General features: G+C 42.1%; 1 protein-coding gene across 3 annotated transcripts in view; it reads right to left on the bottom strand.

Annotated features, from left to right (window-relative positions):
• LOC118904523 (myosin VIIA and Rab interacting protein) overlaps nucleotides 1-26,915 on the bottom strand; it is a 222,422-nt gene that overhangs the window by 27,240 nt on the left and 168,267 nt on the right. For all 3 annotated transcript variants that reach the window (XM_036870745.1, XM_036870744.1, XM_036870746.1), the window contains one exon: nucleotides 9,390-9,629. In XM_036870745.1, the coding sequence (XP_036726640.1) occupies nucleotides 9,390-9,629 (240 nt within the window). The remainder of the gene's footprint in view (nucleotides 1-9,389; nucleotides 9,630-26,915) is intronic.

Here is a 26,915-nt window from a genome sequence, read left to right on the forward strand (position 1 = left end):
CTTGAAAGAAGGTGGCACAGAATTGTGGAAAGAAATTGGAGCATGAACCTAATAAATTAGCATATGTAATAAACTGAAACATGAAATGTAATGGAGATCAGAGAATGAACCTCTAGGAATGTTTGGGTTCTTAAATCATTTAGATTTTGATGGTCAAAGCCACCTATGAAAGAAATAAGATTTTTAAAAATTGTGATAATTGAAATGAATTTTTTAAAAATTTATTTATTTCATTTATTTTATTTTTGGCTGAGTTGGGTCTTCGTTGCTGCATGCGCGCTTTCTCTAGTTGCGGCAAGCGGGGGCTACTCTTTGTTGAGGTGCGCAGGCTTCTCACTGCGGTGGCTTCTCTTGTTGCGGAGCATGGGCTCTAGGGGGCACGGGCTTCAGTAGTTGCAGCGTGTGGGCTCAGTAGCTGTGGTGCATGGGCTCAGTTGCTCTGCAGCACGTGGGATCTTCCCGGACCAGGGAATGAACCCGTGTCCCCTGCATTGGCAGGCAGATTCTTAACCACTGTGCCACCAGGGAAGCCCGAAATGAATTTTTTTAAATGTGCTATTTGCACATTTAGTTTAGTTCCAGAATTAAACCCACTGGTCTGTATGTTTCCCCATGGTCATTTTCTTTCCTTTCCTTGGTGGAGTCCCTGTTGTTTGATGTAGGCACCTGAGCAAGGCCACTGCAGGACCTGGTGATGGTGAGAGAGGAGGGGAATGCTGGGGCCACTGCCTTTGACCATACCTGCCCGGGCAGGTGTAGGGCAGGCAGGACTTCCTGTCCTGGCAGAGGAGGTGATCATGGTTGTCAATCTCTTTTGCTTTCGCATACTGGCTGTTCCTCAGAAAATTATTTCCTGATACTCACTGGACACGCTTCCCCACTGTTGGCGGTAACCAGGGCTCTGCCAGGGTACGTGCTCAGCTCTGTAGTAGCCCAATGACATAGGAAACCACCTTCCACGTTCACTTGGAAAGGAGGGTAGCACATGGCAACCAGGGTGATCTTGATAAATGTAAGGCCCTCCTTGTTATGTCTCTGCTGAAACCTTTCCAGGTTCTTCCCATCTCACACAGAATAGAAGCCAAAGTTCTCTGCATGGCCCACACCGCTGGCTTGCTCTGGCCCCTCCCTCTCTCACTTCTCCAAGCCCTCTCTCCTTGGCCACATTGCCCCAGCTACCCTAGCTCTTTAAGCCGTTCCTTGAACTTGTCAAGGTCATTTCCACCTTAAGGCCTTGCATGTTTTTCTCTGCCTGGAAAGCCCTTCCTTTAGATCTTTGCCTGACTTTTCCCTTTGTGTCTTTCGGGTTTCAGTGGAAAACAGAGTTGGTCAGAAAAGTCTGGACCATCCATGACTCATACTCCTTCCAACTCCATCCACGAGTATCCTGCTGAATCTCCTTAGCACTGATCACTAAGAACCTCTTCCCCTGTATGTGTTTACATACTTATCAGCTGTTGCCCCCAGCAGTGGGTAAATTCCACGAGAGCAGGGACCTTTTCTCTCTGGTTCCTACTGTATTACAGCTCTTAGAATAGTTCAACAATTATTTGTAACAAGGATTGAACAAGGATTCAAACTCCAGAACTTGTGCCACTACCTCTCATGGGAAGTTGGCATCTTTTCCTTATTGTCTCCTGTACGTATTGCTGGCCCTGCAAACCTTGGGGAGCCATTCATTCCTTTGTTGGAGAGAACATTAAGGACCTTCCTCTCTTGCCACATCCCTTCCCCCAAAAGAACAAGTGCACATACGTCTCAACACATTTATTAAAAAATGATCTCTTCCCAACCAGGGGTGAGAGGTGGGTGGTAATTATGAGATCAATTGTGAGTTAAATTAAGTATATTCTAGGGCATACTTCTGGAATATTTCATTGCATCCTTTATCAATATCTCACAAATTTAATTACTCTGCCTTTAAAACATGATGTACTATCTTAATAGATAGGTCCTCTTCATTTCTTTTATTTTTTCTAAGCATTTCTAAGTTATTCTTGACTTTATCAGGTGATTTTTTGAATCCTTTTGAAAAGTTAAAAAAACTTCTGGTTCAGATTTTGATTTAAATTACAGTAAATGTCTACCCTCATTTTGGAAGAATTCTTTACACTGTTTTTCCTACCAGCAAAACTGGTAGGTTTCTTAGAGATCTGCAGTTTTCTTGTTAAGCTTTAATTTCACATTTTTTTGTTCCTATTATGGTTGGAATTAATTTTCATTTTATCTCCCCACTCCTCCAGTCTGGCTTGAGATTCATCTATATATTTTAGTTATGAAATGGGGAGTTCTAATGTAAATCCCAGAACCTATTGAGCTGTATTGTGTAATTGTGCCGAATGATATGGATTCATGAATAGACCTGCTACTACTAGACCTTTTCTTTGAATAGAATGAATTTTTATTTTGCATTTATTTGCATTCAAAGTTGCTGTATTCTTTTCTTTTTTTTTAAATTGAAGTTGATTTACGATGTTATGCTAGTTTCAGGTGTACAGCAAAGCGATTCAGTTTTATGTATCTATCTATATATTCTTTTCAGATTCTTTTCCCTTATAGGTTATTATAAGATATTGAATATAGTTCCCTGTGCTATACCATAGGTCTTTTATCTATTTTATATATAGTAGTGTGCATAGTTGCTGTATTCTTTTACAGGTTCTTTTTATCTCAGGTAAATGTTTGTGATCTCTGACCTTACCCTGGGGATCCTTTATATTTCTGCACACATTTTTCTCTCATTCTATGCAATAGCTATTTCAAACCCGCTCCACAATCCTGACACTCAAATTTCACTATCCCCTCACTTTCAGAAGGCAAACTTGCCTTCTAGTTCAGAAAGCTAGAGATGTAACCAAGCAGGACCTTATGGGGCCTTTCCAGGACAGACCACCCCCTGCGCCCATGTCCTCTGCCTGCCTCTTGTTTGTAGAAAGACTTTAGCCTCCTAGGCCATCCCCGAGTTCCAAAGAATAAATTTAATAAATTTAGAAGTGAGAAAATGCAGAAACAAAGGAAAACAGTCAAGCAAGACAAAATAATAATAGTTTAGCCATTAAACAAAGTCAAATACCTTTAGTTCCTCTCAAGCGCTATAAGATAACATTCTGAGCCATATCCTTTGAGCTGTTTTGCAAATACTGAAACCCCCGCAGGTGGAAAACATTAACTGCATGCTGACCACCAGCATATAGGCAGGCCCCAGACAGGTTGGAACCAGAAGGTTGATGATGTTGACTCCCCATTACCTCACTACCAACCAATCAGAATAATGTACACAAGCTGATCATGTGCCCTGCAACCCTCTCACTCACCCTATCTTTAAAAACCTTTCCGTGAAAGCCATCAGGGGTTCCGGCCTCTTGAGCATTAGCCATCCCCAATCTTGCTTGGTGCCCTGCAATAAACACTACATTTTCTTTCACCACAACCCAGTGTCAGTAGATTGGCTTTACTGTGCCCAGGCGAGCAGACCCAAGTTTGGTTGGGTAACAGAGGGGCGGAGGGGGGTGAAGCATAGAACATAAAACAAACTCTCTTCATCTTCCTAAACATCAAATTTACCCACTTACTTGTATCTGGACTATTCTGTCTTTGCCATTCCTATGCCAATGCCCCATCTGTTTTCTGGACCTCATCCCCTCCATTTCCCCAAGAGCTCCTTATTGTTGGACACTTAGGTTGTTTCAAAGTTTTCCTAGTATAAAAATATAACACTTGATGAACTGCATTGTGATATACCCTTGGCTGCTTGTCCAGTTATTCCTTAGGATAAATGATTGAAAGCTTATTTGCTGGATCAAAGGGCATGCACACTTTGATTGCTTAGAGTTACCAAGTCACCAGTGTGCTAATATGTGCTACTTTGTGGGTATTAGACTGCCTATTTCCCTGAACTCTTACCAACATTGATTATCGTTCTTTTTAACCATCCAATTTGTTAGGCAAAGTGGCATTTCATTATTTCAATTTGCATTTTTATTGCTTGTGTGAACAAATGATAAACTTTGCCCTGTTCATGGCTGTCTTCCCAGTGCCTCAATGTGCTTTTGTTGAATGGAAAAAATGACTGTGCAAACCATATGCCAAGTTCTGGGCTAGGTGTTGTATTGAATACAGCTGAGATACAATTAAAGTTGAATATTTTTTCATATGCTTATTGGTCATTTACATTCTTCTTTTTTTGTTTTTGCTTTTGGTGAATTGTCTGCTTATGTAGACTGCCTTTTTATCTATTAGCATTATGAGTATATTAATTCTCGAGGGCTCAGTTCATCTTTTGCCTAGAGAAGAAGATGTCCTGTTGAAGCCCTCGTGATCCAGGAGAGAACCCAGAACTCTCTTCCCAGCCGTGCAGGCCCCTCCCCCAAACACACAGGACACAAGTGTGGGAATGAGTGATGCCAGTGACAACAGGAGTAAAATGAAACCTCACCTGTTCAAGCGCTGTGGATAAGAGCTGTAGCTCGAAGTGGACAGCTAAAGCTTCTCTTTTTTCCTAGCGCAGCAGTTAAATAGAAAGTTAGAAGAGGCAACAGGCATAAGGCCTACTGAGATCAGTGTAGCTTGTAAGATATAAATGGGGATTGAAACTTTAGCACCAACTGAAGATGGAGACATGCTTCTCAAATAAGATACTACCTGGGGTGAAAGACACTGAATCCTCATGTGGATGGTGAGTCATTTTACAATACTTGATTTTATGTTAACCCTGTGATATCGACAAAAAGTTTTTCACAAGCACATTAAACTGCAGAAACCCACAGCTCTGGGTTTTCTCAGACAACAATCAATCTGCTTATCCATTGACTAGTACTGTGTTTCTATATGACTTGATGCTAGTAAATGGGGAGCAGCTGTGTGAAGATGCACAAATCTGTCTCTTATTTGAGGAGAAAGACATTTATTACTTTAGGGAAGTCTCAGTACTTTGAGGAGAATTATTCCATGAAACTATGAATATGGGAGATATCTGCTGGTCTGTGACACCCTTGTGAAACTAAGACACAATGATTGAGCTTTGTGATAATTAATAAACGAAGACACTTTGCTTTCAGGACATTGCGTGTACAAATTTGACTATAATGCAAGAATTCACTAATATGGGCCTTCAACAAACACTCATGTTCCAAAAGCTTGACACATAGGACACCTTTTGTCATATAAATAGTGTCAAAAATGATACTAATATCAGGAAACAAAAACCTATTTAATGCCTTACATGTCTAGAACCATGGGATTTTGGAGCGAGCAGGGACCTTGGGGATCACTGCTCTAAGCTTGGGGAGATAGGGTTTTGTGGGAGATTCAGCCCCTGCATGTAGTCTCCAAAGTCAGGCCAGGAGTTCTTGACCTTTCTTTGCGTCCTTCTCTCAGGAATGCAGCACCTGCATATCCAGGGGCAGATGGTTCTAGGAACCACTTCAGCCAGGCCTTTCTTCCATAACCATTGGCACAGCCACCGGCCCAGTGGCAGAGGGGAAGCAAGTGCTTATTCCCGGGCTTGAAGGATCCCAAGGTTTGGAAGGTTGACCATGAGGTTCAATGGAACCAAGATGACTTCAATTAAAAACATGGCCCTCTAGGAATCCAGGTTTCTGGGCTGGCCCCAAGTTTTACAAGCTGGTTCTTCAGGTAGTTAAAATTCAGATGGCAGTGACCATCCTTGAATCATCATTGGGCCCCCAACACCCAGCCAAAGTGAGTCAACTGTAGGGACAAGTCTGCCTACAGCAAAGGGCTGACTCTCATCAAGAAACAGCGTGTTTCTAAAATGGTTCTTCTTCTGCTGGACAAGATTGTGAAGCCCTAATTCCTACATGGGTTGTCATACCAAGGACACTGAACTGCCACTGATGTCCCTGTGTCTATGGGAATATGCACATTCCTCTGCTTTGGCTCCCAGAGAGAAGAACCTGCGATAGAGGCAGGAGGGATGGTGAAGTCTGGATAAAACTCTCTCTGTGTAAGGGATCCTCGTGGTCAGGCAGAGGCCATTAGCAGCCAGTTAGGCATTTGGATTTCTCCACTGCTTAGTCACAAATACTGCAGTGAATGTTTGTGAACCGGGACTCTGCGTGTTTTCCTGTTTGGTTACTGTCTTAGTCTGGTTTCCCTAGAAGCAGACCCTGAGACAGGGATTCGAGTGCATGGAGTTTATTTGGGAAGTGATCCCAGGAACCAGTGGAGGCGGGGGTGGGGCAAGGCAGGGAAGAGAAGGCAGCCTGATCCAGCTGGTCCTCACTGCGGGTGCCCAGAGCCAAATCTGCTGGGGAACTCGGGGCATCAATGGGTAGCACACACGCTGTGGGTCACCACCCCAATGGAGGCAAAGGAGTGGAGTATTTACACTCTTCACATCAGTCACTGGTTAGGGCTGCTCCTGGGGAGGGGAGTGTTATTCTCTCACTCCCAGCCTGCCTTCTGCACAGGAAGAGGAGCTCCTGCTGTGTCGGGAGCCCCCAGGCAGATGGACCTTGGGCCAGTGTGCAGTAGCACGGTAAAGAGATAAGGCAAGCACGAACAGCTTCTGGAACAGTTTCTTTAGCCCAGATCCGCTCCCCAACCATGGCGTGTGTGTGTACATGTGTGAGTGCTGGACAAACTAGTTGTGGTCGGATTACAAGGGAAGTCATAGTTACTCTGATCCCGAAGATGGGAACCTGGGAGGTTCTGACGTGGTATTTTCCCCATTACATTCTTCAGAGCATGGTGAAGCACCGAATGTGGCTACAGACCTCTGGCTTGACACTGCACGTGTGGACGGGACATAGGCACTGAGCTGTTCCCTCAGTGCTAACACAGGGACATTATTTCACGACAGTGAAGTTTCTTTTCCTTGAGGTTGTTAAAGGGGCTGTGAGGTTGTTAATATTTGCTGGGCTCTGGCCGTGTGCTACCTCTATGCTGCATAATTCAGTCCTCCCAACTCTATAAGGGGGTATGATTATCCCCATTTTACAGACAAGGCCAACATGTGTTTGTCCAATCAACAACGAAGACCTAGACTGGTTTTTAGGGATCTATATAAAAACAAGCCAGACTTGGGCTTGTCGACATGCTGGGAGCAAGTTCAAGGGCCGCAGGGCAGCTCCAGCTGCTGAGCAGAGAAAGGATTGGAGGGGCCAAGGAGGGCAGCTAGGGGGCGGGGTGTAGGAAGCAGGCAAGAAATGGCCTTGGCTTAGAACCAAAGTCCAAAGTTTGCAAACTGCATGGATGTGTTTCACAGTCAGTCTAATCCTGAAGTCTATCTCTATACCCTTCTGCTTCTAAATAATCTTCCATAGATGAACGTATATTTCTGTTTTCCTTTAAGCAGAGTAGCCATGCCTGATGGAGAAAGATATATTGATTACCTCTTTTTGTTTGCTATCTGGGTTTTTACATACACAAGTGATATCTGGTTGACTATTTAATCCATTGATTCATGGTCGGTGGTGGGAAGGACTTAAACTTGGAGAAACTGACACATTGGGGAGTTTGAATAAAAGCACCTCCCCTAATTTCCTGCTCAGCGAGGGTGCAGGGCAGGATGGGGGCAGGATGGAGGGCTTGGCCAAGCACCCAGGATTTTCCGCCTTTCCCTGTTCACATTCTGCCCAGAAGAGCACAGTACAGACGGATGGCTGTGCCTCCAGAAGGTGAGGCCTGCAGGCTGATGAGGGGCGGGTGCGCGTGGCTCATCCCAGCCTGGCGTGCCGCTGGTACAGCATGAGCTTTTGGTGCCTTGGGACCACCAGGCAGCAAAGCCAGTAGGATGTGGAGCCGCTGTAAGAAATAATGTGATATTCTTCAGTTACCGTCTGGCTCTCAGCTCTAGCAGACAAATGTGACTGTAATGGGCCATTGGTTCAAGTAACAGAGAGGATCAGAGCCCATAACCATTGAAGAGGCAATGGGTCGGAGCCTGTATCCTGGGGAAGGGCTGCCTGTGAAGGCCAAGATCTGCTCTCCACCCACATACATGCTGGGGGAAAGAGATGTGCGCCATCCCCAGGCAAAGGACCCGGCAGGTTTATGAGTGAGGATTCAATGGTTATGGAGGCCGGGATGGGAATGAATGCAAGGCAGAGTCTGAGGTGTTGGAAGGTTCAGGGCCTCAGCCATGGAGGACGGTCCCCACTTCCCTTGGGGCCTGCTCTGGACCACCTGTGGTCATTCCTGGGTTGGCCAGGCTCCTGCACAGTACCCCAGCTTGGCTGTTGAGCAGATGAAGGGGGCTCATTCACCATGCACGTGGGTTACCAGCAGCCTGTTAGCTTAGATAGCCTACTCTCAGAATAGGGAAAAAATTGATCCTAAGTACAAAGTCTAGATGTTACCAGGTAAGACCTTATCTGAGTTCCAGAAGAGGCAGCTTGCTGTAAAGGAAGGAGCCTGTGATTTGATGCTAAGCAGGTTTGTGATGCAGCCTCAGCTCTGAAACTTACTATCTGTGGGCCTTGGGTAAGTACCTTTGTGACTAGCCTCAGTTTCCTCATCTGCAACATGGGTCTGTGTCTGCCTCAAAGGTTTTATATTAAATGAACTAACATGTGCAAAGCACCAGGCATGTAGGAGACACTGAACAAATGCTAGCTTCTTCCCCTTCCACTGGAGGCAGCAGGGATATCCTGACCAGGGGGCCAAGTCTAGTGTGAACGTACTTGGTGGAGCTGTAGTGGGAACCCAGGCACGTGCTGGAGGACGGTGGGCAGAAAGGCTTTCTGCCAGAGGCAGGGTCTATTTTCTGTGCTTTTCACACAATGTCCCTTGGAACTCAGTGGCCAGCTTGGGGGAAGGAAGGGAGGACGGTGGGACTGAAGATCAGGTGGTTGGAGCTTTGGGGACCCTCAGAGCAGCAGTGCTTTTATCTGTTTAAAGCACTGGAATTCCATATAAGGTTTGTTTGAGAAAGCCTTCTGGCTGAGTCAAACAAGCCAAAATCTGAAAACTGCAGAGATAAATGATCCAGAAGGCCACTTTCAACACAAAGACTTTATACTATGAAATGAAGCGTCATCATTGGCTAAAAGAGGATTGGCTAGATGTTCTCAATCCACAGGAAACATTCCTTTGGGAGAGGGTGGGGCGGGAAATAACACAGTTCTTTACCAATGAGAGAGACCATGGGTACTACATTATAGACTCGAAATGTAAGGGCTGTCTTGATGAAGAATAGGAGATGAGAGGTCTTGGGAGACTTCCAAGGACACGCGGTGCTATTTTCCTGATTGAATAACTCAGCGTTAATCAAGCAGAGTTTTCTTGGGCTCTCCCAAGTGCATAGGGATGGGCATTTTAGAGAGTGCTCTTTGGGGTCCCAGCACATCTCTGCACAAATGCAGAACCTTCCCCCACACCCCAGCTGCAGAAACCAAGCCATCTGCAGGTGGTTTCACAGAGCTTACCTTCTTCAGCTCTTCCTGGACACTCTGGCTGTTGTCTTCAGAGGACAGACTTTCCTTCTGGTTCTCAGACTCTGTCTTGGGCTCGGACTCCTGATCCTCCCCAGAGGAAGTTTCCTTCTCACTCATTTTCATTGCCAACTCATACAGCCTGTTTGTCCGTTTCTCTTCTGCAGCGTCTGTGCTGGCCTGTGGGTGCCGAGCCTCATTGCAGATGTCAGTCTTTGATAAATCACCCGACACCTAAATGAAAGCCAGAATCATGAGCTGAAGACTCTTCTGCTACAGTCATGTTGCTTGTTGTTCCCAATAATCCCTGAGTAAAGGACAATCCAGGAAAATGAAGCTCTTACCTGATCTGCTTTCCCTATGGATGGACTTATTATTTTTACTTCTTCAAACACATGCATTTTAACACTTTGTTAAAAATTTGGCAGGTGAGCACCTGTACTCAGAAAAGTGACTTCAGTGTTTTTCATTTGCAAAATACTTACTGAGTGCCCACTAGGGTCAGCACTGTGCTGGTGCTGAGGATGCAAAGCTGAGCAAACCCCCGCCCGCCCCCTAGTGGAGGAGACACTAAAACCCTGACAAGTGCCCAGAAGCAGTGGGTGGGGAGGGAGGCTCTGACAGCCCTCTAAGGGGCACCGGATGGCAGGGCTGGGGCTCAGGGAAAGCTTGCTTGTGGAGGTGGTGTTTGAGTGGAGATTCAAAGTGTAGCAGTTACCCAGCTAAAAGGGAGAGAGGAAAGAATGGTATTCTAGGCAAATCACAGATTTTGAGATGGTGCAAGGTCCTTGCGCATACATAAGGAATACTATGTGCCCTTCCCTTGATAATTACACAATTACATCTCTGGCTCCTACTATCTCCGAAGCTCCCTCTATGAGTAGAGCCCTGGCCAGGCCTGGGGAAGTCCAGGAAGACATGACATTCTAACTCTCACTCTATTTTTCACCTTATATTAGACAGGTATATATGGAATCTTAGCAAGATAACCCTCAAAGTACCATTAGGATCCACTGGACCTAATTTGTGGTATTTTTTGAATTTTATTTTATTTAATTTTTTATACAGTAGGTTCCTTTTTTTTTTTACGTCTTTACTGGAGGATAATTGGTTAACAATGGTGTGTTAGTTTCTGCTTTATAACAAAGTGAATCAGCTATACATATACATATACTCCATATCTCCTCCCTCTTGCATCTCCCTCCCACTCTCCCTATCCCACCCCTCTAGGTGGTCACAAAGCACCGAGCTGATCTCCCTGTGCTTAAAGCAGGTTCTTATTAGTTATCTATGTTATACATATTAGTGTATATATGTAAATCCCAATCTCCCAATTCATCCCACCCCCCCACCCCCCGCTTTCCCCCCTTGGTGTCCATATATTTTTTTCTCTACATCCGTGTCTCTCTTTCTGCCCTGCAAACCGGTTGACCTGTACCATTTTTCTAGATTCCACATATATGCGTTAATATACGATATTTGTTTTTCTCTTTCTGACTTACTTCACTCTGTATGACAGTCTCTGGGTCCATCCACATCTTTACAAATGACCCAATTTCGTTCCTTTCTACTGCTGAGTAATATTCCATTGTATATATGTACCACATCTTCTTTATCCATTCGCCTGTCAATGGGCATTTAGGTTGCTTCCGTGTCCTGGCTATTGGAAATAGAGCTGCAATGAACATTGGGGTGCATGTGTCTTTTTGAATTATGGTTTTCTCAGGGTATATGCCCAGTAGTGGGATTGCTGGGTCATAAGGTAATTCTAGTTTTAGTTTTTTAAGAATCCTCCATACTGTTCTCCATAGTGGCTGTATCAATTTACATCACCACAAACAGTGCAAGAGGGTTCCCTTTTCTCCACACCCTCTCCAGCATTTGTTGTTTGTAGATTTTCTGATGATGCCCATTCTAACCAGTGTGAGGTGATACCTCATTGTAGTTTTGATTTGCATTTCTCTAATAATTAGTGACGTTGAGCAGCTTTTCATGTGCTTTTTGGCCATCTGTATGTCTTCTTTGGAGAAATGTCTATTTAGGTCTTCTGCCCATTTTTTGATTGGGCTGCTTGTTTTTTTAATATTGAGCTGCATGAGCTGTTTATATATTTTGGAGATTAATCTTTTGTCTGTTGATTCGTTTGCAAATATTTTCTCCCATTGTGAGGGTTGTCTTTTCATCTTGTTTATAGTTTCCTTTGCTGTGCAAAAGCTTTGAAGTTTCATTAGGTCCCATTTGTTTATTTTTGCTTTTATTTCCATTACTCTAGGAGGTGGGTCAAAAAAGATCTTGCTGTGATTTATGTCAAAGAGTGTTCTTCCTATGTCTTCCTCTAAGAGTTTTATAGTGTCCGGTCTTACATTTAGGTCTTTAATCCATTTTGAGTTTATTTTTGTGTATGGTGTTAGGGAGTGTTCTAATTTCATTCTTTTACATGTACCTGTCCAGTTTTCCCAGCACCACTTATTGAAGAGACTGTCTTTTCTCCATTGTATATCCTCACCTCCTTTGTCATAGATTAGTTGACCATAGGTGCGTGGGTTTATCTCTGGGCTTTCTATCTTGTTCCATTGATCTATATTTCTGTTTTTGTGCCAGTACCATATTGTCTTGATTATTGTAGCTTTGTAGTATAGTCTGAAGTCAGGGAGTCTGATTCCTCCAGCTCTGTTTTTTTCCCTCAAGATTGTTTTGGCTATTTGGGGTCTTTCGTGTCTCCATACAAATTAAAAATATTTTTGTTCTATTCTGTAAAAAGTGCCATTGGTAATTTGATAGGGCTTGCATTGAATCTGTAGATTGCTTTGGGTAATATAGTCATTTTCACAATACTGATTCTTCCAACCCAAGAACATGGTATATCTCTCCATCTGTTTGTTTCATCTTTGATTTCTTTCATCAGTGTCTTATAGTTTTCTGAGGACAGGTCTTTTGCCTCCTTAGGTAGGTTTATTCCTAGGTATTTTATTCTTTTTGATGTGATGGTAAATGGGATTGTTTCCTTAATTTCTCTTTCTGATCTTTCGTTGTTAGTGTATAGGGATGCAAGAGATTTCTGTGCATTAATTTTGTATCCTGCAACCTTACCAAATGCATTGATTAGTTCTACTAGTTTTCTGGTGGCATCTTTAGGATTTTCTATGTATAGTATCATGTCATCTGCAAACAGTGACACTTTTACTTCCTCTTTTCCAATTTGTATTCCTTTTATTTCTTTTTCTTTTTTGATTGCCATGGCTGGGACGTCCAAAACTATGTTGAATAATAGTGGAGAGAATGGACATCCTTGTCTTGTTCCTGAAATGCTTTCAGTTTTTCACCATTGAGAATGATGTTTGCTGTGGGTTTGTCATATATGGCCTTTATTATGTTGAGGTAGGTTCCCTCTATGCCCACTTTCTGGAGAGTTTTTATCATAAATGGGTGTTGGATTTTGCCAAAAGCTTTTTCTGCATCTATTGAGATGATCATATGGTTTTATTATTTACTTTGTTAATTGATTTCAATATATTGAAGAATCCTTGCATCCCTGGGATAAATCCCGCTTGATCATGGTGTATGATTCTTTTAATGTGTGGATTCTTTTTCCTAGTATTTTGTTGAGTTTTGCATCTATATTCATCAGTGATATTAGTATGTAATTTTCTTTTTTTTGTAGTATCTTTGTCCGGTTTTGGTATCAGGGTGATGGTGGCCTCGTAGAATGAGTTTGGGAGCGTTCCTTCCTCTGCAATTTTATGGAAGAGTTTGAGAAGGATGGGTGTCAACTCTTCTCTAAATGTTTCATAGAATTCACCTGTGAAGCCATCTGGTCCTGGACTTTTGTTTGTTGGAAGATTTTTAATCAGTTTCAATTTCATTTCTTGTGATTGGTCTGTTCATATTTTCTATTTCTTGCTGGTTCAGTCTTGGAAGGTTATACCTTTGTAAGAATTTGTCCATTTCTTCCAGATTGTCCATTTTATTGGCATAGAGTTGCTTGTAGTAGTCTCTTAGGATGCTTTGTATTTCTGTGGTGTCCTTTGTAACTTCTCATTTTTCATTTCTAATTTTATTGATTTGAGTCCTCTCCCTCTTTTACATGATGAGTCTGGCTAAAGGTTTATCAATTTTGTTTATCTTCTCAAAGAACCAGCTTTTAGTTTTATTGATCTTTGCTATTGTTTTCTTTGTTTCTATTTCATTTATTTCTGCTCTGATCTTTATGATTTCTTTCCTTCTACTAACTTTGGGTTTTGTTTGTTCTTCTGTCTCTAGTTCCTTTAGGTATAAGGTTATATTGTTTATTTGAGACTTTACTTGTTTCTTGAGGTAGGATTGTATTGCTATAAACTTCCCTCTTAGAACTGCTTTTGCTGCATCCCATAGGTTTTGGATCGTCATGTTTTGTTGTCATTTGTCTCTAGGTATTTTTTGATTTCCTCTTTGATTTCTTCAGTGATCTCTTGGTTATTTAGTAATGTATTGTTTAGCCTCCATGTGTTTGTGTTTTTTACATTTTTTTCCCCTGTAATTGATTTCTAATCTCATAGCGTTGTGGTCAGAAAAGATGCTTTATATGATTTCAATTTTCTTAAATTTACTGCGGCTTGATTTGTGACCCAAGATGTGATCTATCCTGGAGAATGTTCCATGCCCACTTGAGAAGAAAGTGTAATCTGCTGTTTTTGGATGGAATGTCCTATGAATATCAATTAAATCTACCTGGTCTATTGTGTCATTTAAAGCTTGTGTTTCCTTATTAATTTTCTGTCTGATGATCTGTCCATTGGTGTAAGTGAGGTGTTAAAGTCCCCCACTATTATTGTGTTACTGTCAATTTCTTCTTTTATAGCTGTTAGCATTTGCCTTATGTATTGAGGTGCTCCTATGTTGGGTGTATATATATTTATAATTGTTATATCTTCTTCTTGGATTGATCCCTTGATCATTATGTAGTGTCCTTCCTTGTCTCTTGTAACATTCTTTATTTTAAAGTCTACTTTATCTGATATGAGTATTGCTACTCCAGCTTTCTTTTGATTTCCATTTGCATGGAATATCTTTTTCCATCCCCTCACTTTCAGTCTGTATGTGTCCCTAGGTCTGAAGTGAGTCTCTTGTAGACAGCGTATATATGGGTCTTGTTTTCATATCCATTCAGTGAGCCTGTATCTTTTGGTTGGAGCATTTAATCCATTCACATTTAAGGTAATTATCGATATGTATGTTCCTATGACCATTTTCTTAATTTTTGGGGGTTTGTTTTTGTAGGTCCTTTTCTTCTCTTGTGTTTCTCACTTAGAGAAGTTCCTTTAGCATTTGTTGTAGAGCTGTTTTGGTGATGCTGAATTCTCTTAGCTTTTGCTTGTCTGTAAAGGTTTTGATTTCTCCGTCAAATCTGAATGAGATTCTTGCCGGGTAGAGTAATCTTGGTTGTAGGTTCTTCCCTTTCATCACTTTAAATACATCATGCCGCTCCCTTCTGGCTTGTAGAGTGTCTGCTGAGAAATCAGCTGTTAACCTTATGGGAGTTCCCTTGTATGTTATTTTTCGTTTTTCCCTTGTTGCTTTTAATAATTTTTCTTTGTCTTTAAATTTTGTCAATTCAATTGCTATGTGTCTTGGCATGTTTCTCTTTGGGTTTATCCTGCTTGGGACTCTCTTCACTTCCTGGACTTGGGTGGCTAATTCCTTTCCCATGTTAGGGAAGTTTTCGACTATAATCTCTTCAAATATTTTCTCTGGTCCTTTCTCTCTCTCTTCTCCTTCTGGGACCCCTATAATGCGAATGTTGGTGCATTTAATGTTGTCCCAGAGGTCTCTTAGGCTGACTTCATTTCTTTTCATTCTTTTTTCTTTATTCTGTTCCACGGCAGTGAATTCCACCATTTTGTCTTCCAGGTCACTTATCCATTCTTCTGCCTCAGTTATTCTGCTATTGATACCTTCTAGTGTAGTTTTCATTTCAGTTATTGTATTGTTCATCTCTGTTTGTTTGTTCTTTAATTCTTCTAGGTCTTTGTTAAACATTTCTTGCATCTTCTTGATCTTTGCCTCCATTCTTCTTTCGAGGTCCTGGATCATCTTCACTATCATTATTCTGAATTCTTTTTCTGGAAGGTTGCCTATCTCCACTTCATTTAGTTGTTTTTCTGAGGTTTTATCTTGTTCCTTCATCTGGTGCATAGTCCTCTGCCTTTTCATCTTGTCTATCTTTCTGTGATGTCGTTTTTGTTCCACAGGCTGCAGGATTGTAGTTCTTCTTGCTTCTGTTGTCTGCCCTCTGGTGGATGAGGCTATCTAAGAGGCTTGTGCAAGCTTCCTGATGGGAGGGACTGGTGATGGGTAGAGCTGGGTGTTGCTCTGGTGGGCAGAGCTCAGTAAAACTTTAATCTGCTTGTCTGCTGATGGCTGCGGCTGACTTCCCTCCTGTTGGTTGTTTGGACTGAGGCGACCCAGTACTGGAGCCTGCAGGCTCTTTGGTGGGGTTAATAGCAGACTCCAGGAGGGCTCACGCCAAGGAGTACTTCCCAGAACTTCCACTGCCAGTGTCCCTGTCCCTGCAGTGAGCCACAGCCTCCCCCCAGCTCTGCAGGAGACCCTCCAACACTAGCAGGTAGGTCTGGTTCATTCTCCTCTGGGGTCACTGCTCCTTCCCCCTGGGTCCTGATGCATACACAACTTTGTGTGTGCCCTTCAAGAGTGGAGTCTCTGTTTCCCCCAGTCCTGTCGAAGTCCTGCAATCAAATCCTGCTAGTGTTCAAAGTCTGATTCTCTGGGAATTCCTCCTCCTGTTTTCAGACCCCCAGGTCGGGAAGCCTGACGTGGGGCTCAGAACCTTCACTCCAGTGGGAGGACTTCTGTGGTATAATTGTTCTCCAGTTTGTGAGTCACCCACGCAGCAGTTATGGGATTTGATTGTATTGTGATTGTGCCCCTCCTACCATCTCTTTGCATCTTCTCCTTTGTCTTTGGATGTGGGGTATGTTTTTTGGTGAGTTTCAGTGTCTTCCTGTCGATAATTGTTCAGCAGTTAGTTGTGATTCTGGTGCTCTCACAAGAGGGAGTGAGTGCACGTCCTTCTACTCCACCATCCTGAACCAATCTTCCCAGTATTAGTTTTTGAGTTTCCTCTTTAAATTGTTCTATCAATTTATAAGGCTTGGTATTTCATGGCTTTTATTCTTTCTTGAAGGACTCCCAACGAACAAAGAGAAAATGTACTAATTTTGTAAATAAAACTCATTCTATTTTGCAATTACTACCTGGGTTCTTTGGACCCTTTTATAAATCTAAGACACATGAAGGGATTTCTATGATCTCATTTTCCTTATCTTTTGAAATATTTTGCTGTTTCATCATCCTGGGAAATATCTTTCATCATTACTCACCAAATATTTCCAATTATGCTAAAAAGAGACTAGAATAATGAAACAGAAGAATGGAATTACCTAGAAGGATGATTCAACATCAAAATAAATCATCACCGTTTTGAGTCTGCTTTTAGCTCATGGTTGAATTTTCATGGTTGAGAATTCAAAATTTTTCATAATGGCAAAGGAATAAAACAGACAGAGAACATTTCACAATTAGATGACTCAGAAGATGAAGTTAAAGAGAAGAGCAGCTCCCCAGACTCTAACAATGATGATGGAATTGATTGTATAAGTAAACTCTCAGACTAAGAATCTTCAGATGACAGTGTCCTAGGTGAATTATCTCAACCCAAGAATCGATGAGTAAACAACATATTTATCAGGATAAGAGAAAAGATGGTATTTTCATTAAGTTAGTCATTCAACAAGAAGGGCTTCATCACACATATTTTGCAACAAGAATCTAGACCATCCTGTTCTGATAAAAAGATGTGTGGCAGATTCTTTATGATGTTTGTGCACCAAATTTGCTTGATAGTTTGTAATTGGACAAAGGCTAAAGGGAGCTGTCTATATAAAAGTGATTAGAAGGAGACAGATGACAGAAATGAAAAAAAATCACTGGATTGATAAAAGAAAAAGGGTCCCTTGGAAATAATTTTTTTTTTCTGGCCCTGAGTAAGAATCATGATGAGGGCCTTGTGAGAGGTGAGTAATGCCTCCATTATGCCTGAGAAGGAGGAGTCCCTTGGTCTGAGGACTTGGGGCAGCTCCATGGGAAGAATGGTCTCTGAGCAGGTTCTTGAGAGATGAGGAGCATTTTAATATGTAGACATGGGGACAAGCATTCTTGATGAGGAAGCAGCAGGATCACTAAGACCCAGGGTGTATGAAACTGCTCAGTATAGTTAGAGGAATAAGGCTCAGAAGTAGAGAGAGTGGGGAACTTGGAGATATGGAGAAAACAGGCCTGGGTCAGACTGCAGAGGGTTAGGCATCCACCTAAGGAACTGAGCTTTATCTGTCAAATGTCTCCCAGGCTCCTGGGTGGCCCCAAGGGCATCCAGAAGCTGGCTCATGGAAGATCTTTGGTGTGGCTGCACCGAGGGGCTCCCTACAGTGGAAATGAGGTAGTTGCCCTGGGGCTGGACAGCTGCGTGGGAAGCGGATGAAAGTGAGAGCCGAGCTGGGGCCTGAGGGAAAGATCCTGGGTTCTGACTGAGCACACAGAAGAGGGAGCGTTAGACACTGGTGGGGGATGCTGGGCGGGGAGCAGGAGGGGGATGACTTAATGAACAGGGCCCCATCACTGAGAGACCTGCAGGGACCCAGAGGACACCACTCAGCTCTAAGAGGACACCAGAAGCCCCCCTCCCCACCCCCAAGACAGCGAAGGTAGAGAAAGTGGAGGGGTTGGACGACTGGTTATTTACTTAAAAAAATACAGTTTTAAACAGAGAGTTGATTAAATCGCAAGAGGCTAAGTGTTCCTTGGATTGCCTGGCTTACATTCCCGGCTCTTCAGAATGCGGAGGCTGATGAGGAAATTTAAGGCGGCTATGGGAGATCAAAACGTTGCCTTTTCTTTGCACACTTCCATTTAGTGTGTGGAACATGGAGATTCTGGCTAAATAAAGATGTAAAATTTTAAACACCTGATGATGGAATACTCATTAAGATAAGCTAGTACATTTTCTTAAGCAAGAGACTTCTAATCTATTCTCGGTGGTCTGCAAGCTCTTTATACTAATTTTTAAATTTTGGTTTTCATTTCACTGATAACCTAAAAAAAAAAAAAGGCACATTCTGGATTACCGGGGCAACCACCTTACAGCTGAGTGCTGCCATGGATCGCCATTCCTTTGTTTGCATTTATGCTTCTGGTGGTGCTAAAGATTTCTTACCTTGACAGTATTTAAATTTGAATGCAGCTGTTCTCAAACTAGATATCCTCTGAAAAATTCTTGAGTAATCTGTGAGTTCTCAAGATTGAGAAAAATAGAGATGGAAATAAATGGAGGCAATGGGTATGTGAGAACTGGACAGTTCTCGCAGCTGAACACAGCCATGTGGGCGAGCACTGCCCTCGGCGAGGCACGCATGGGATCTCCTTCAAGGGTCTCAGTCGTTCCCTCTGTATCCACAAAGACACTGAGGTTGAGTAGGCTGTCCAAGGTCAGGTGGCTAGTGCATGGCTGAGCTGAAGATGGCCTGACCCTGAAGGCCAAGCTCTTTGCATTATACTAAGATGAGGCTAGAAGCTCCAAATTAAACCATGCTCCTTGGAAGGAGAACAGTTAGCAGAGCCACAGTCTCAGAGGACTGTCCATACCTTCAGTCGCCCTAGTGGTCTGTCTTTATAGACCTTGAAATCCTGCCTGCTTTAATTCAAAGCAATTTTTCTCCTACTCAGCCTTATCATCATCCTCATCAAAATTCTCCACACATTTGAAAGGAGCAATGTCAATGTCTTCCAGGCTAAACAACCGCAGTCCTAGCAACACTTTTTCCTAGAGCCTGGCTTTCAACTGCCAGGTCATTTGAGGGGGAGGTGGGAGGCTCTGGGTTTTCTCCATCTTTTTAAAAAGAGCCCTGCTAAAGAATTACTCTCAGATGTTACATGTCAGCCTTCATTGAATATATCCTGGTGTCCTGGTGGCTCTCCCCAGCCCCTGTGATGAAAGATACTGAACCTGACCTAAAAAGTCAGAATTTCTGCAGCTTGCTTTTAGATATCATTTTAGTCAACTTCAGAGAAAAGCCCCAACAGGTTAACTAACCCTAGAGGCACTGTACGTGACAAATGTACATAGTTTACTTGCAAATCCCTTGGCATATTTATCCCGAATCCAAGAAGAGCAGAATGAGCCTTGGGGCTGGCTGACTCCACTGTTGACCTGTTTCTTCCGAGGACTCGAAAAAGTTCTGTCTCTGGTGCCTTAAGATAGAGGTTTGTCCTCTCCCAGTGTATTGCTGTTAACCTAAAACTAGATTTATTCACATGCTGTACTCTGGTGAAAAAGGCATTTAAAAAAAATAACTGGTGTGATAAGAACAGTCATACGTGGGCTACCCTGGAGGCGCAGTGGTTGAGAATGTGCCTGCCAATGCAGGGGACACAGGTTCGAGCCCTGGTCTGGGAAGATCCCACATGCCGCGGAGCAACTAGTCCCGTGAGCCACAACTACTGAGCCTGCGCGTCTGGAGCCTGTGCTCCACAACAAGAGAGGCCGCGATAGTGAGAGGCCCGCACACCGCGATGAAGAGTGGCCCCCGCTTGCCACAACTAGAGAAAGCCCTTGCACAGAAACGAAGACCCAACACAGCCAAAAATAATAAAATTAATTAACTAATTAATTAAAAAACAAAACAAAACCAGTCATACGTACCAAAGTATACATCAAATCCTTGGTCAACTTAACAGGGTGGAAATGGGAAGATGGAACCTGGAATTTTATCAAATTTAATATTATAATATTATAATCTTCCTGCCTCAAGAAGAACTCCCCTACCTGGAAGGGTCTGAGTTGGGTCAGTGGAGCTGCACAGAAGGCAGATATGGGGCCCGGATCTTGGGCATGAATTTGGTGAAGGAGGTTATGGGAACTTAGCACCTGGGTGTCATTTGGAAGCCTTAATTTTAGCTTTTATAATTACAGGTCAGTTGTCCTGGTGTGAATCCCAAGCTGTTCTCTGAGTCCTTCATATTATAAAATTGATTTCAAAATAAACAAAACCTTAATGAAATCTGGGTCACATCTCCCTCTGCCAGAACCCAAATCCCTCTGACGGATGGGCTCTGCCCCTAGTTGGTTTTCCCTTTATAATCTCCTATCTGGCAGAATTAACTATGCCATTTGTTGAAACAGCAGCCATTTATTCCCTAGAATTATGGCAATCCATATAAAATATCTGGAAAATCATTAGCCTGGACTTCTCAGGTCAATATTTACATGAGGAACAGGCATTTAAGACAGAATTATTTTCATAGTGACCACAGTTGGCCTATTACTTTGTGGAAAAATCCTTTAGGAAGGAAGCAGCATTAACAGTGGATTTCATCTTTGTTTTTTTCTTTGACTCTGGATTGGCATTGGGTGTAGACTAAGTTACATGATCCTTGGATTTTGATGATGATTCAGAACCAGGACCATAATGCAGGCGTGAGAGTCAGAATCTCAGAAGGGGCGGGAAGAGTCTCCTGAACAATCACATGATGACCTTCAGGGTAGGGGCTGGGGTAGCGGGGCTGAGGGGTGTTCCAGATTCCCTTCTTTTCATTGCAAACGACTTGCTATCTGTTGTGAGTGGGCTGGGTTCGAGTCCCTGCCATATAGAGAGCTCAACATTTGCCTCATGGAATGAACACGGTTTTACTGCCACAAGTAAGTAAAGGCTTTAACTGACAGGTAGCCCTTCTACTTGATATCTGCCCAAAGTAGGGCTATAAGTTAACTATAGCAAAACAAAAGTCAGTATTTTTGGTGGATGATCCTTAATATCCAACAGAGTCCTGTTTAAAAATGTAAAGCTTTGAGCGCTTGTGTTTATGCACATTTCTTCCCCCACTGGGGAGAAGACTTAATAATTCATCAGGTTCTCAAAAGGGCCTATGACACAAGAATGTTTAAGAAACACTGTTATACAGCAAATGTCTCATTGTTTTCTAGACCTGTTCTCTGCAACCGGCTTGTCTTAGAGGGCGCACCCAGCAATTCTCACCAATAAGGGGAATCACTTGACAGATACTTGACTCAAGATTTTTCTGCTGTCGAGGGGGTATTTGGTCATACTTGCTCTAAACTGTTTGCAGGTTATGATCTGTACTTGCTTAGGCTGCTGTGGAGGTGGGAGTGAGAGGCATGGGGGCACGGCAGCCTTGTCTCAGAGAGGCTCTTTAAGTTTTCATTTAAAGGAAGCTTCCACACCTAAAAAGATATGAAAATCAATGGTGAAGAATTGGGGATGGGGAGGTGGGGACTGTCACCCTTTGGTCTGTGTACTGGAGGAAATTCAAACACAATTTGAGAAGATTTAAAGACTTGCTTGGGAGCGTTCTCTTGACACACCTCCGAGGTGGGTGGACCCGTCAGGTGCCTCAGTGTTCATGGGCGTGGGGGTGTTGCCATACTACCCCCAACATGCATGGTCTTGCAGGCACTTGTCAGGTGCATCCCTTTGACTGCACAGCACTCATGAGCCAGGGCCTGGGGAGGCAGCCATCCACTCCTCTACAGATCCTACAACTTAGTCCTGGAGCAACCCGGACCAGCAGAGGTCAGAGTATTTTGGCCCCTCGTAGACCTGACCCGACTGAGTTGTCCCCAGAGCGATGCATTGGTCCACACTGAGTGACACTGTGAGAAGCAGCCTCCAAAGTGTGTGTTCGTTTGAAGCAGTTTATTGTGGAGGGTGCCATATTCTGCATTCTCTCCACAAGGACGCATGAGATAAATTTCTCTTGGATCTCAGGTCAAGGAGCAGCATCTTTTTTATTTTATTTTATTTATTATTATTTTTTTTAATTTTTAAATTTTATTTTATTTATTTTTTTATACAGCAGGTTCTTATTAGTCATCAGTTTTATACACATCACTGTATACATGTCAATCCCAATCGCCCAATTCAGCACACCACCACCCCCACCTCTGCACGGCTTTCCCCCCTTGGTGTCCATACGTTTGTTCTCTACATCTGTGTCTCAAATTCTGCCCTGCAAACCGGTTCATCTGTACCATTTTTCTAGGTTCCACATATATGCGTTAATATACGATATTTGTTTTTCTCTTTACGACTTACTTCACTCTGTATGACAGTCTCCAGATCCATCCACGTCTCTACAAATGACCCAATTTTGTTCCTTTTTATGGCTGAGTAATATCCCATTGTATATATGTACCGTATCTTCTTTATCCATTCGTCTGTCGATGGGCATTTAGGTTGCTTCCATGACCTGGCTATAGTAAATAGTGCTGCAATGAACATTGGGGTGCATGTGTCTTTTTGAATTATGGTTTTCTCTGGGTATATGCCCAGTAGTGGGATTGCTGGATCATATGGTAATTCTATTTTTAGTTTTTTAAGGAACCTCCATACTGTTCTCCATAGTGGCTGTATCAATTTACATTCCCACCAACAGTGCAAGAGGGTTCCCTTTTCTCTACACCCTCTCCAGCATTTTTTGTTTGTAGATTTTTTGATGATGCCCATTCTAACTGGTGTGAGGTGATACCTCATTGTAGTTTTGATTTGCATTTCTCTAATAATTAGTGATGTTGAGCAGCTTTTCATGTGCTTTTTGGCCATCTGTATGTCTTCTTTGGAGAAATGTCTATTTAGGTCTTCTGCCCATTTTTGGATTGGGTTGTTTGTTTTTTTAATATTGAGCTGCATGAGCTGTTTATATATTTTGGAAATTAATCCTTTGTCCGTTGATTTGTTTGCAAATATTTTCTCCCATGCTGAGGGTTGTCTTGCGTTTTGTTTATGGTTTCCTTTGCTGTGCAAAAGCTTTGAAGTTTCATTAGGTCCCATTTGTTTATTTTTGCTTTTATTTCCATTACTCTAGGAGGTGGGTCAAAAAAGATCTTGCTGTGATTTATGTCAAAGAGTGTTCTTCCTATGTCATCCTCTAAGAGTTTTATAGTGTCCGGTCTTACATTTAGGTCTTTAATCCATTTTGAGTTTATTTTTGTGTAAGGTGTTAGGGAGTGTTCTAATTTCATTCTTTTACATGTACCTGTCCAGTTTTCCCAGCACCACTTATCGAAGAGACTGTCTTTTCTCCACTGTATATCCTTGCCTCCTTTGTCATAGATTAGTTGACCATAGGTGCGTGGGTTTATCTCTGGGCTTTCTATCTTGTTCCATTGATCTGTGTTTCTGTTTTTGTGCCAGTACCATATTGTCTTGATTACTATAGCTTTATAGTATAGTCTGAAGTCAGGGAGTCTGATTCCTCCAGCTCTGTTTTTTTCCCTCAAGATTGTTTTGGCTATTCGGGGTCTTTTGTGTCTCCATACAAATTTTAAGATTTTTTTGTTCTAGTTCCATAAAAAATGCCATTGGTAATTTGATAGGGATTGCATTGATCTGTAGATTGCTTTGGGTAGTGTAGTCATTTTCAAAATATTGATTCTTCCAATCCAAGAACATTGTATATCTCTCCATCTGTTCGTGTTATCTTTAATTTCTTTCATCAGTGTCTTATAGTTTTCTGCATACAGATCTTTTGTCTCCCTAGGTAGGTTTATTCCTAGGTATTTTATTCTTTTTGTTGCAATGGTAAATGGGAGTGTTTCCTTAATTTCTCTTTCAGATTTTTCGTCATTAGTATACAGGAATGCAAGAGATTTCTGTGCATTAATTTTGTATACTGCAACTTTACCAAATTCATTGATTAGCCCTAGTAGTTTTCTGGTGGCATCTTTAGGATTCTTTATGTATAATATCATGTCATCTGCAAACAGTGACAGTTTTACTTCTTCTTTTCCGATTTTTTATTCCTTTTATTTCTTTTTCTTCTCTGATTGCCATGGCTAGGACTTCCAAAACTATGTTGAATAATAGTGGTGACAGTGGGGGCTTCCCTGGTGGTGCAGTGGTTGAGGGTCCGCCTGCCAATGCAGGGGACACGGGTTCGAGCCCTGGTCTGGGAAGATCCCACATGCCGTGGAGCAACAGGGCCCGTGAGCCACAACTACTGAACCTGCGCGTCTGGAGCCTGTGCTCCGCAACAAGAGAGGCCGCGATAGTGAGAGGCCCGCGCACTGAGATGAAGAGTGGCCCCCGCTCGCCGCAACTAGAGAAAGCCCTCGCACAGAAACGAAGACCCAACACAGCCATAAATAAATAAATAAATATATTTAAAAAAAATAGTGGTGAGAGTGGACATCCTTTTCTTGTTCCTGATCTTAGAGGCAATGCTTTCAGTTTTTCACCATTGAGAATGATGTTTGCTGTGGGTTTGTCGTCTATGGCCTTTATTATGTTGAGGTAGGTTCCCTGTGTGCCCACTTTCTGGAGAGTTTTTATCATAAATGGGTGTTGAATTTTTCCAAAAGCTTTTTCTGCATCTATTGAGATGATCATATGGTTTTTAGTCTTCAGTTTGTTAATATGGTGTATAACATTGATTGATTTGCGTATATTGAAGAATCCTTGCATCCCTGGGATAAATCCCACTTGATCATGGTGTGTGATCCTTTTAATGTGTTGTTGGATTCTGTTTGCTAGTATTTTGTTGAGGAGTTTTGCATCTATATTCATCAGTGATATTGGTCTGTAATTTTCTTTTTTTGTAGTATCTTTGTCTGGTTTTGGTATCAGGGTGATGGTGGCCTCATAGAATAAGTTTGGGAGTGTTCCTTCCTCCGCAATTTTTTGGAAGAGTTTGAGAAGGATGGGTGTTAGCTCTTCTCTAAATGTTTGATAGAATTCACCTGTGAAGCCATCTGGTCCTGGACTTTTGTTTGTTGGAAGATTTTTAATCACAGTTTCAATTTCATTACTTGTGATTGGTCTGTTCATATATTCTATTTCTTGCTGGTTCAGTCTTGGAAGGTTATACCTTTCTAAGAATTTGTCCATATCTTCCAGGTTGTCCATTTTATTGGCATAGAGTTGCTTGTGGTAGTCTCTTAGGATGCTTTGTATTTCTGCAGTGTCCATTGTAACTTCTCCTTTTTCATGTCTAATTTTATTGATTTGAGTCCTCTCCCTCTATTTCTTGATGAGTCTGGCTAATGGTTTATCAATTTTGTTTATCTTCTCAAAGAACCAGCTTTTAGTTTTATTGATCTTTGCTATTGTTTTCTTTGTTTCTGTTTCATTTATTTCCGCTCTGATCTTTATGATTTCTTTCCTTCTGCTAACTTTGGGTTTTGTTTGTTCTTCTTTCTCTAGTTCCTTTAGGTGTAAGGTTAGATTGTTTACTTGAGATTTTTCTTGTTTCTTTAGGTAGGCTTGTATAGCTATAAACTTCCCTCTTAGAACTGCTTTTGCTGCATCCCATCGGTTTTGGATTGTCGTGTTTTCATTGTCATTTGTCTCTAGGTATTTTTTGATTTCATCTTTGATTTCTTCAGTGATCTCTTGGTTATTTAGTAACGTATTGTTTAGCCTCCATGTGTTTGTGTTTTTTATGTTTCTTTCCCTGTAATTCATTTCTAATCTCATAGCGTTGTGGTCGGAAAAGATGCTTGATATGATTTCAATTTTCTTAAATTTATTGAGGATTGATTTGTGACCCAAGATGTGATCTATCCTAGAGAATGTTCCATGCGCACTTGAGAAGAAAGTGTAGCCTGCTGTTTTTGGATGGAATGTCCTATGAATATCAATTAAATCTACCTGGTCTATTGTGTCATTTAAAGCTTGTGTTTCCTTATTAATTTTCTGTCTGGATGATCTGTCCATTGGTGTAAGTGAGGTGTTAAAGTCCCCCACTATTATTGTGTTACTGTCAATTTCTTCTTTTATAGCTGTTAGCATTTGCCTTATGTATTGAGGTGCTCCCATGTTGGGTGCATATATATTTATAATTGTTATATCTTTTTCTTGGATTGATCCCTTGATCATTATGTAGTGTCCTTCCTTGTCTCTTGTAACATTCTTTATTTTAAAGTCTATTTTATCTGATATGAATATTGCTACTCCAGCTTTCTTTTGATTTCCATTTGCATGGAATATCTTTTTCCATCCCCTCACTTTCAGTCTGTATGTGTCCCTAGGTCTGAAGTGGGTCTCTTGTAGACAGCATATATATGGGTCTTGTTTTCGTATCCATTCAGTGAGCCTGTGTCTTTTGGTTGGAGCATTTAATCCATTCACATTTAAGGTAATTATCGATATGTATGTTCCTATTACCATTTTCTTAATTGTTTTGGGTTTGTTTTTGTAGGTCCTTTTCTTCTCTTGTGTTTCCCACTTAGAGAAGTTCCTTTAGCATTTGTTGTAGAGCTGGTTTGGTGGTGCTGAATTCTCTTAGCTTTTGCTTGTCTGTAAAGCTTTTGATTTCTCCATCGAATCTGAATGAGATCCTTGCTGGGTAGGGTAATCTTGGTTGTAGGTTCTTCCCTTTCATCACTTTAAATATATCATGCCACTCCCTTCTGGCTTGTAGAGTTTCTTCTGAGAAATCAGCTGTTAACCTTATGGG

This window comes from Balaenoptera musculus, chromosome 11 (genome assembly GCF_009873245.2).
Source record: "Balaenoptera musculus isolate JJ_BM4_2016_0621 chromosome 11, mBalMus1.pri.v3, whole genome shotgun sequence".
NCBI lineage: Eukaryota > Metazoa > Chordata > Mammalia > Artiodactyla > Balaenopteridae > Balaenoptera > Balaenoptera musculus.